The sequence below is a fragment of the Charadrius vociferus genome, unplaced genomic scaffold (genome assembly GCF_000708025.1).
Source record: "Charadrius vociferus isolate BGI_N301 unplaced genomic scaffold, ASM70802v2 scaffold51, whole genome shotgun sequence".
In the NCBI taxonomy this organism is placed as follows: Eukaryota; Metazoa; Chordata; class Aves; order Charadriiformes; family Charadriidae; genus Charadrius; species Charadrius vociferus.
The window spans coordinates 4048372-4060077 of NW_009646939.1; the positions used below are offsets into that span (position 1 = coordinate 4048372).

The 11706-nt window shown below is 36.1% G+C and overlaps 1 protein-coding gene across 2 annotated transcripts in view; it reads right to left on the minus strand.

Annotated features, from left to right (window-relative positions):
• Window positions 1-252: 252 nt before the first annotated feature.
• Window positions 253-11706, minus strand: part of CLASP2 (cytoplasmic linker associated protein 2) — a 150318-nt gene continuing 138864 nt past the window's right edge. For both annotated transcript variants that reach the window (XM_009894997.1, XM_009894995.1), the window contains 7 exons: window positions 11224-11377; window positions 10507-10735; window positions 5832-6025; window positions 4900-5028; window positions 2950-3156; window positions 1678-1794; window positions 253-599 (listed from right to left, as the gene is read on the minus strand). In XM_009894997.1, the coding sequence (XP_009893299.1) occupies window positions 513-599; window positions 1678-1794; window positions 2950-3156; window positions 4900-5028; window positions 5832-6025; window positions 10507-10735; window positions 11224-11377 (1117 nt within the window). In that variant the 3' untranslated portion in view covers window positions 253-512. The remainder of the gene's footprint in view (window positions 600-1677; window positions 1795-2949; window positions 3157-4899; window positions 5029-5831; window positions 6026-10506; window positions 10736-11223; window positions 11378-11706) is intronic.

The window sequence follows — 11706 nt, forward strand, 5'->3', positions numbered from 1 at the left end:
TCAGACTAGTTCAGCCTTGTTCACATCACTTCTTGTTTCTAGTGAAGGACATGATACTCAAAATAGCAATAAAAAAGTAATGTTATCTGCAGCTGAATAAAAGCAACAGAATTTATATTTTAACTTCTGAAGCTTAAAGCATACCTTTTTAATTAGCATTAAAAAAAATCTTTTTTTTTTTTTAAATACAATAACACTGGCAAAAGTTAATGGGAAGACACAGAGGATTGCGAACAGGATAACTGATGGATTAGATTATTTTAAAATTTTATTCTGCTTTGATCAACTGATGTTAATACTGTTTTTCCTTGGATTTGGAATAATTCTATTGCAACAGTCACATGCAGGCTGAAGACAGCCGTCGGTTAAAGGAAAAAAAAAAACCAACAAAAAAAAAAGAAAGGGAAAAAAACCAAGACAAAAGTTCCAAGAGTTGTATGTAAGAATTTTCCTTTCACTGAAGAGGGCCTTGCCCTTGCTTTAGGAGACCTGGTTAACTCTTGTCAGCTTCATTAGCTTTGTCCAGACATATCTGCAGCTGTATCCCCTGGTCCAGAGCCTGTTTGTGCACGTTTGATGTAAAGGTTCAATAATTTCATCTGAAAATTTAAGCCAGAAATTAACTTTGTTTAGTATTTGCAATCTGTACAGACTACAGGAATAGTACAACAAAGGAGACAATAAATCATTTTCTTTTCCCCAAAAGCAAAATTGTATTTTACTCAGTTGATTCAAAGGTAACACACTTGCCAATGAAAACATCAAACAGTAAAATTTGTCACAAGGGAACTGCTCAAGCTTCTTTAAGAATGTAAAGAAGAGAATGACTTAAGGTAGCTAGATTAAGATAGATGGAATATTTTCCTCAAATTACAGTGCTGTTCTAAATAAGGTAGGTTCTGTTTGTTTTTTTTCTTTTAAGTTGATGTTGAGGTTTTAAGCCTCTAGTTATGTTGATGCTGGTACTTACTAAAGCTTCCAATACTGTCTAGAATCACATTCAACACAATCACTGCAAGAGATTATTTTTAAATATAACTGTCTTATTCAAAGATATACAAAATTAATTGTCCTGTTCCACTCCCAAGGACAGAGATTCACAATTAACATACATCTGTTTGCATGCAAAAAAAAACGTATGTAAGAGATGTCAATAAAATTATAAATATCCTGAACCCAAAAGGGCCACAGACTGATTACTATTATTATTATTTCAAATTAGAGGTACTGAAAGGACTGCTGAAAGTACAATAACAAAGAGGGAGAATAAATAAAACTGCTGTATGTAACATAGACATATTACATTTACTGCTTTCCAATCAGAACTTGCACAAAAAACAAGACAGGAAACACTGATAGGAAAACCCATGCTGAGTGTATGCATCACTACTACTGGGGATACAACCAGTAACTAAATCCATTAAACTGCAGTAAGAAACATAATTCAGTATTTATCTTAATGCTAAAATTCATACACTAGCATAAAGAAAGATCTATGGATTTTCAGTTTTGAACTTTTTATGACAAAGTTATATTAATCTTCAGAGGTTTTCAGTAGCCCAGATATTCTCATTCCAGTATATACTTTTGTGAAACTTTCTAGCAATTGCCACCAAAATACAAATGCATACATGCAATTACGAACCAAGATTTCTTTAAATGGTATGTTTTACTTACTTTACTGCCAGTGAGTTGACTGAGATGTGGTTTTAGTTCATCACCAATTACTGCATGAATGGCTACAAGGCAGAAAACACATGCCTTACGAACACTGCTCTCTGAATTATCATAACCCTAGAAAGCAATAAAATTAACATTAATACCTTATCAGTTAATGATTAAAAACCTCAGAAAGCTATTTACTTATTTACTCTAATAAATATGTTGAAGTCTACAGTAAATGAACGCTAGTGTAGCTCAATGAAGCATTCCAACAAAAAAACAAACACGCAAATACAGAGCACGCACTTAAAAAGCACACTGCTTATTTATCACCATTGATAATCATTTTCCAGACTGAAATTAAAACCCACACAATCCTGTTCATAAGTTACACTGAAAACAGAGCTGTTGTCATGCAATAGGGGAATACGTAACAGAAATGGTTCTAGATCATACAGATATTTACTTAAAGCAGAAGCCCACTCAATTTAGAGCTTCCTAACTGTAAAAGGAGTATTCTCTTAATAGCTAAAGATTCTTTTGTTAACTCCCATCTCGTTCCTTAATGATTTTTGTTCTGTTTGCCACTTTGCTAGTACCCCATATGCCCTGCTGTCTCACTCGCACCCCTTCTTCAGAGGGCCCCTTCTCTGCCTCCACCTTCCTGCAGATATATGATTGGATCATACCCATTAAAGACAGAAGTCTGCAGTATGCAGCTGTCAAACTCTGAAAAGTCTTTATTCAGCATGTGCAAATTAACGTATCTCGGCTCTCGAAAGGTGGGAGAGAATTTATTTTTAAAGACAAAGGAAGAGAAACCTCTGACATCCTTCCCATTTTATTAAACTTTCCCTAATCAACTGCTTCTTTCCTTCTTGCGTCTCCCAACCCCCAAGTAATAAAACCCTACAATTATACACAAATACAACACGGACAATTTCAGACCAAACGATTACAACTTGGAAAACGATACAAACAACAAAAAACCTATCTTATAAGTAAAAGTACCTACAAAGCGTAACTATAACCAGTATTTTATATCCTACCAAGGCTTTCTTTGAGTCCTGACTACAGTTATGATTTAGCTACCTGCCAATCAAAGAGTTTGTTCACCCTGAGTTATTTTGGGTAAAAGCAGCCAGACAAATAAAATCCTTCACGACAGCCAAGTGATATTACTTTTAAAAAGTCTTTGCAATTCTTATATATACAGTTTATTTTGTTTGTGTGGTTTTTTGTGTTTGGTTTGTTTTGGGTTTTTTTCTTTCTTTTTTCTCTCCTTACCTGTATTAGACCTGGCACAATCTCTGGTAAAAGCTGCGTAAGGGTTTCTTTAGATACTCTTTCTATGACTTTTGTCTGCATTTTGATTGCAGCCAGATTAATGGGGTAATCTGCAGTTTGGATAATTGGACAAAGAACTTTGATGCACTGATCTGGGCTAATGGAAGTGGCCAGCATGGAAGCAGCTTCTTCTGCAGATCTCACCACCTATTGAAAGAGTAAGAAAAAGACATGGAAAAATGATTTACAAGAGACTTACTATCGTCTGTTATTTGGCAGTAATGGTCTTGAGCATAAAAATTTCCTACTAGGAGCTCCACAACACTGTAGAAAAATGTGAATGAAGAGCCCTTTGAAAATCTATTTACAAGATTCCAACTGTTGGACATACTCTCCTAAAAAAAAAAAAAATAAATAAAGACTCTTCCCAATATTCTGTGGCTAATCTATGTCCTTGGCAGTATACTATCAGTTTTTCAAACCTGCTTGTTGAATTGGATCTGAAATTTCTCTATTCTACAATACCCTCCAACTACATATTGAAATATCCCCACCTTTGTAAATCTGTAGTTTCTGGTGTTGTCATTTGTTATTGCTTGCTAGGTCAGTGATTACTGACAGGACATGTTCTCACACTCATCTCAAAAACATGTTTACTGACATGCCTAGATTGCTACTTCTAGAAGCCTATCTAGCTGTTTTACCTCCCCTCTAAGTTTGAAAGAAATTATGACAAGAGAGTGCTTTAAGCCTGAAGAATAGGCAGAACAAGCAGAACAAGAGTAATTAGGTAGAAAGTCAATAGGTACAGAAACGCAGAATGCAACACGGGCACAACAGAGATAATTCACATTTGATCTTCATATTAGTGCGGCTGTGGCACCTGCCATCTAGCAAGACAAACCACTGTACAAAATCAGCGGTTTGTACATTGATGATGTACAAAAACTTCCATAACCGTTTCTCTCCATCCTTGTCCACTTTACACTCTCGCTCATGTGCAAGAAACCAAGAGAGAGAAAAGGCATAGTAACAGAGAAGGAAAGATAGGGACAAGACACTATAATAAATACAGTATATGAAACAAATCAAGAGGGTGTAGGGGAAAGAGAAATGAGTATCAGATGAGTGACAAAAGTCATTGGTATGGGAGGAACTGCAGTCGAACTTCGAAACTTGGAACTCCACAGTAAGTTCCATATAGAGTAAGTGCTCCTACATGGGGAGGGCAGGGAGAAGATGTACTCATTTAGTAATAAACCTGGATTCTTCCCATAGCATCACTGACACTGATGTGAACTGTTTAATATTCAGGTGGTTACTTGTATTTGTGTTCCATATACCTACATGCACTATCCTTTATTGTGTATGTGCGCATCACAAATACTTCTGAGCAAGATCACAGTCATCCGACTTCTGAATCCCCTCGCTATTCTCAGCCACAACCAACTCCTCCCTTTGATACATGCCTGCGCGTTCCCCCCTGACAAGATTCGAAGCCATGCTCTTGAATGGTGCAGAGCTGGCTAAAAATGGAAAGGGTTGACGATTCCTTGCCACGTTCAGTCCCATCTCTCAATCATAAACCTTAATGAAACCCAAGAGCTTATTGTAGAGCTCCAGGACACCTATATCTGGCTTAAGATGCCATACAAGGAAAAAGCTCCCTTCAGTTACCCCTTGAAGGGCTATAATGACACTATGTCCTCTTGGACAGCACCCACGGCAATTGTTATTAGGGCTGATATTAAGCATTTGAGAGCTTATAAAACTGTAGTTATTTTTTTTCTTGCATAACCCCATGTCAACTAGTAACAGCTGAATGCTTGATTATTAAAAAAATACTTCCTCAGTAAGATCTGACTAATTTCTCAAACATTTTTTGTACAGCTGTTTCATTTCGTAATGATTTATCGAAACCTCAAACAAATATAATAACTGATTACTAACCTCCTTATGAGGATCCTTATGCGCTTCTAATGTCTTCATGATTGTGAGCTCTGCGTAGTTCTTAAACCTTGCCGGCTGGTTTCTTAGAATTTCTCTTAAAACTTTCAATGCCAAAGCTCTAATTGCATGCTAAAGATTTAATATTAAAATAAATAAGTTATGAATCTTTAAACAAACATTTGTTCAGCAGCTGGAAAAGTCTTTGATAAAGGAAAAATATCAGATTATGCTCTATGCATATATACAGTATGAACCTAGTATTAACAAATAAAGCTAGAAAAAAAATGCTTCAGTTTATCACTCTTCCTGATCTCTCTTTTTGTAGGTAATTCAGGTGGCATATCATAAACATGTTGCTAACTTGATTTATCTATGCTACCCAGAAGGTAAGTTGCAAGCAATTTTACTCTTCACAAGTGCTGATAAAACCTTTAGCATGCAAATACATTTTTGAAAAAAAAAAAAAAATTGTTTTTAAATCAAAAGCAAGTATTAGTGTCTTTTTGATCCTCAGTAATTTCAAAAAGGTGACCCTTGTAGAGAACAATTACACAGAACTCAGTGTCTTCACAATAAGCGTTACTGTATTTTAGAAATAGATTTTTAAATGCTTTGCCACACATGACGTTTTGATATTCTAGATTCCACCAGGGGCTATTAACATATAAGCTTTGAATCCCAGTGAAAAAAGTTTCATTTAATCTGTCATGTGATAATCAACAAATAAGCATACTTGAGAAGGTAAGTATTACTGATGCCCTTTTCACCATCAGGGCATTCAGGCTTCACGACATTTTTGTATTTCCACAGTTGGTTTTTTTCAAGACTAATTGGAATTTGTGCCCTTTCTACAACCCACACAAATTTCAAAAGATACTGAAAGTAAACCACATGCTTTGTTAACATTCTTAACTGGAATAATCCGGATTTACCTCTTTGTCTCCAAGTGTTTCAAGCAGCAAAAGTAGTATTGTTTTGAAGTGCTCATCCCAAACACCGAAAGACTCTTCTTGAGTCAACTTCATGAGCTCGTACAGGGCAGCCTTTCTTTCCTCAACTCTCTCATTATGGTTTGATAATTCTTTCAGTAACTCCGCAACCAGATCAGAATGGTCCATAGGAGGCTCTGTCAAAAAGTAATACACAAACACAGTTCTTAGATCATTGTAAGAAATTATTAGTGCTTGCTGTACAACTGAAGGACATTTTTGAAGATGGCTAGCTGCCTTTCTAACATGCTTTTATTTTTTCTCCAAAATTGTCTGCAAAAATTGCAATTTGGCTACTACATTTTCAGCGCAGCCAACACCGATGAACAAGCTTACAGTCAACAGAAAACCCCTACGATACTGCAAAAAAAACCCCTGTAAGCTAGTTTACTGCAAGAGTTTTTATGCTTGCAATACCCAGAGTGATAAGTATTCTGCATCCTTTTAAATGTGATCTATACACAAAGTGCTACCTTTTCCATATGACCCTTCTATCCAAGATGCTAAATTTGCCTTTTCTCCATATTACAGAATTGCTTAAAATTTGTAAGCCATTGTTCCACAACAACGGCTAGGCTGTTAGCACAAACAGGGGGAAAAAATGCACAAGAATGGTGCTTGGTATGAAACAGCTGAAATCGAAGCAAAACAAAGCCATTAGTCCCACAGAGATTCCCAAGAGCAATCATTACAAGATGGCTCTGGATTTTAGTTTTGATTAGAGAGGGTTCCACGATGATGGAAAAACACATTAGTAGCACGACCCATATTTGTAAATACTGGACTGCAAATAGAGATCTGTGAACAGTCAAGAAACTTAAAAATGATCTTAATGAAAATTAAAATCAAGTTGTTGCCTTTATTCCATCGTCAAGACCCATTTAGCCTTTAAGAAAAGCATATCGTTTCCATCTTGGCACTGGGACTTTTAGACAAATTAACAGAAACACATTTTTTTCTGGAAAAAGGTTTAAAGTATTGGCATAACATGCAAATGTTCCTGCACTGCATCTTTCCTAAAATTATTCCATTTATTAACACATTAAATATATTCTCCATAACAAATCGATTAGGTCACATACTGAGAAACCACAGCCCTCGAACATCTTATATCACTGTATTAAATATCGTAACTTACAAATGCTGTACAAAGCACCTGTACAAAGAAACAAGTAAAATCTCAATATCACATATCAATTATCTTAAAATCACACATCAGTTACCTTAAAAAAAATAAAACAAAATCACACTGGTTTTGTACCCAACATTCCTATTTGCATTCTGTTTTGCATGAATAATCAGGAGCACAAGCACTTGAAAACAGAAACTTTTTCCTGCAAGCAATTCTACTGCCTCTATGATATTAATGCATGCTTCGCAGACTCTCTAAATGGATCATTAATGTTTGCCTAAAGGACAGACTGAAATTGCATTAGGCAAATTATTAATTAGTACAGATGAGCAGAATGGACAATCACTTTTACAGAGGCAAGATCATTACTTTTATTACTGGAACTATTGCACTTGTTCTACCAAACTGTGAGGATTACAGCTATAGTAAATCCTATTTTGGGGAATGCATATTGACACATAATTAGCAGAGCTACCCATATCTGGTTGAATAAAGTTATTTTCACTGTGGAAGTACCAGAATGAAAGAAGTGGCAATTTGAACATATGGATGGAAGGGGTACAGAGAGGAGAAGGTAGCAGCTATGTCCACGCAGGAATAAGGGGAGGAAAGAAGTTCCATTAGTGGAGGAAATAGATAGAATTCCTGAAAAACACAAAGACAACCAAGAGGGATGTGCCCTCGCAGCCTGTATTTTCCATTCCTCTGTATGACTTAGCACCCAGTGTTTCACTTCCAGACATTCCCCAGATAAGAATGGAGAAGTGTAAAAGAAGTCATTCAAACTCTACTCTCAAAATTTCTTTTTCAGAAAGAAAACATAACACAAATGGGGAGGAGCAGATGCAACTCCTTCATTTGAATGAATTGAAATATGCATTAGAGATATCAATATTTGATGAAGAACAGCTCTTCTCAAACCAATCAAATAATATCCTTTTGACAGGATAAACAGTGTAGGGGTTAAAAAAGAAAATGTAAGTATACCCTGAATTTAGTCCTCCTGTCATCCACACAATCTTAATACAGAAGCTATGGAAACATGGTGGCCAAAAAAGCCAACAAAGTGGGTGCAAAATGTGATCTATCACTGGCAGGGTGACTGGACTATAAATGGCTTTCTATTAATCTAGGAGGATACAAGTGACATCCCTCCTCAGGTCTGTGCAGAGCCTGGTTGTCTGAAGCTTTTGTTAATGGTATCGAAGGAATATGGAGACCACTTATAAAATCTGCAGATTACATCAAGTTAAGAGAAGTTGCAAACACTTTGGAGAACAAGACAAAGACTGAAAATTATCATGATACATCAAAGGAATGGTCTGAAAGAAAAAAGATGGTAGATGTGAGGCAAGACACAGAAGCAGAAATCTTAAGCCCATATACAAAGTGCCAGGTAAAAAGGAAGATGTTTGGAAAATATAATCCATGGATAAGCTGAAACAAATAAGCTTCTTTGAAGAGAAACACTGTTTTTCAACCAGAGACTGTGGACTTTTAAGGAATCTGGAAATGACTTAGAAAGCCACGTTTCCCTATGCTTTGGATAAAGAGCATATCCCTGGCTGTAGGGTTTTTTTTCAGCTCAGGAGGGCCAGGTGAGTACTGTGAGAGCTGGATGTGAGGCAAGATAAACAGAAAAAAGAGTGCTAGTGGTTGGATGAGTTTTGCTGTTACTCTGAAAAACCTTTTTAATGCAAGAGAGGCAAAACACTCAAATGGCCATGTGGGGTACGCTGTGGCACCTCCTCCACTGTACATTTGCAACTGTTAGATAAACCTTCTGCAGAATACATGTTCATGCCTCAGTGCCGCTGATGGGACCATATGAGTAGGGAAGGTTTTCCCATCTAGCCCTGTATTTCCGTGTCCTTCTCCCAGTAACACGGGAGCATAGCTGGGAGTCCAGTAAAAACAAGACTTTGTGTCATTAACACACAGAAATTCTGTGGAGTTCCTGAAAATTGAAATCTAACGTTGAATGAGTGCTTCAGGTCTATGGGAAAAGCATGCAGCTCCTAATTGGGGAATTGTAGGCACACAGTAATTTGTCAAGTGTATCTTTGTTTCATGTAAACTTTTTCAAAGTTACCTCAGATGAAATTCTAAAAGTAAGAGACAAATGACAGTGCACACGGTGTAAGTAAAAACTAAGGGTGAACACAGGAATAAAAGCAAGTACTTTGTTAAGATCCATTAAAGAGCAGACCTAAATAATAAATTGCAATACTCCTCCAGCCAGGACAAACTAATACTGGATGGGGACGCTTCATTCCAGCCAGTCATGAATTTTTACAAAACCAGAACATGCTGGCACAGCACAGACTGCATTTGGTTTGATGCAATATCCAGAAATATATTGTCAGAAGGTATAAAGAGGCTTAACCCATGTAACAGGATCCCTGTAATTACAGAATCTCGATCATAAACTGGCTCTGTATGTAGATAACAAAGATATTTAGTTACTGATATTTAGATGACACGATTTGTAAAAATTTCTTTTCCCCTCAATCTTTTTCAGAAGATAATAACTGGACGGATGTCACTGAACAGAAGAGAAAACAAAGAGAAATGAACCCTACTTGGATTTGGTTTTAGTTTAATGTAAACTTAAAGCCAATTTATAGAATAGCTTAATAAAACACCATGTCAGAAAATAGCTTTGTTTTTCAACAGTTTCTACAACACATCTTTGCTGGATGACAGAAACAAAACAGTAAAAAGGGGGAAAAGGTATTTGTCCCTCATTACTAAGAAATCTGTTTATTTAAAATCTGGTGTTAATCTATAACTGAATATGAAACATCAACAACAATGAATACCAGATAATGAAAACCACCTACTCCTATTTAAAATAATGATAGTAGTGATACTTTGGAAATTACCCAAAGATATACTGAGTAATATTAAAAAGAAGCTCTAGAAGCCTACAAAACAACAGCCCAAGTTCCTAGACTTTCATGGGCTACATGAACCACCATCCCAGTAAAAAGCTGTTTTTCTTTGCTTTTCTTTTTTTTTTTTTTTTAAAGAATGTTTAGTCAACAGAAAACACCAATATCGTGTTTCAGATACAAATATATTACTAATGAAATACTTAACCTTTCACCTAATTCCCAAATGTTTGATCCAGTTTTACTTCCTTGCTGTAAATCTCCCCGCCCTTTAAGTTTCAATCATAAAGCAATCTGGTAAGTGAATTTATAGGGACAATACTGCTACAGGATGTGCTACGAGAAGTACACAATATAGTTCAGCATTTATCTCTTTTTTACCCTTAATCTCTAGAAATACCAAGTAATCCAACAATGTCACTCAAAAGGATTACTAACAAATAAGCTAATTCGAAATACAGTATTTGTAAAAACCTCTCAAAGAAGCGGCACTGGTGATACATATGTTGCTGCTAATAAATTCAGAAACTGAACTAAAAGATGGAAAATCTCACCATTTTTCTTCTAGCACAGAATGCAATCTGAAGCTTACCATCAGGAAATTGCTCTGCATCATCATCAAACATGGCTTCTTTCAAAGCAGATTTATTAAATGAACTGATACCATCAGAATAATTGTATGGGTTATAATCTCGTGAACGTGGCGAAGAGTGGGGAGGCATTGTGTTGAGTAATGATGTTTTATTATCAAGAGCTGTTCGGCCTGTATCGCTCACACCACTTCCTGCACGTAGGTCTACTATTCCAGAGGCACTGCAAATCTGCAGGAAAAGAAATATCATATAAGCACACGAAATACACTTACTTTTTCAATTAACTACATTACTAATTCATCTATGCAGCAAAAACTTAGAAATTTCAAAAAGTTTACAAATTTCAAAGATTTCAGACTAGGCTTCAAATAAGAAGTCTTAGAAACAGTTCCATAAACTTGGCTTTCCCATTAAAAAAAGTGTACATAGTCCCAAAAAAAAAAGATTAACTAGAAACGGCTGTCAGTATATGACCTCAAAGTTTGATGTTAAGTAATTAAAAACATGTTCAAGCATGTACATATTTGGCAAGCTCAACAAATCTGAGCGCCAAAGTTCCATAGAAACAGAAGCTTAAAACACAGCATGTAGCATGAAAATTTCACAAGTCATAACGTATAAACCTACTGAAAAAGATGCTTTATCATCTGTAATAACTCAGTCTTTGGCTTGGTTTGCTGATACCAAGACGCACTGAGTTTAATTTAAATACTCACTGAATCGCCATCATCTTTTTTGGAATCTCGTTTTACAGGCTCATTCATATCTTCCTGACTACGAAAACTGAAATTCTGAATGGCTTCAGTGACACCACGAAGAGAGCTGTAAATATCTTCAGAATTCATATTTTCAGTGTCATAGTCAAATGCACTGCGGGCCACAGAGAAAGACATAGGAATTAAGATGGATTTGTTTTGTAACCCCATATTTTTAGATAACATTAGCATGGAACTACAGAGACTCAAGAAATACTAATAAAATTACTATTTTTCTTGAAACACATTGAGGAAGAAAGCTGGCTCTCCACATAACAAAATTGTACTATGGTACAATGGTAGTAAATATACTGCCACTGACAGAGTAAGCACTGGGAGCAGGCGACTAAGGGAAGGGCTACATTATGTAGCAGCATCTGCCCCAAGAAATGAACTGTTTTGGCTCTGTTTTACTCTTATGAGTATGAAATAACTGGGATTTTT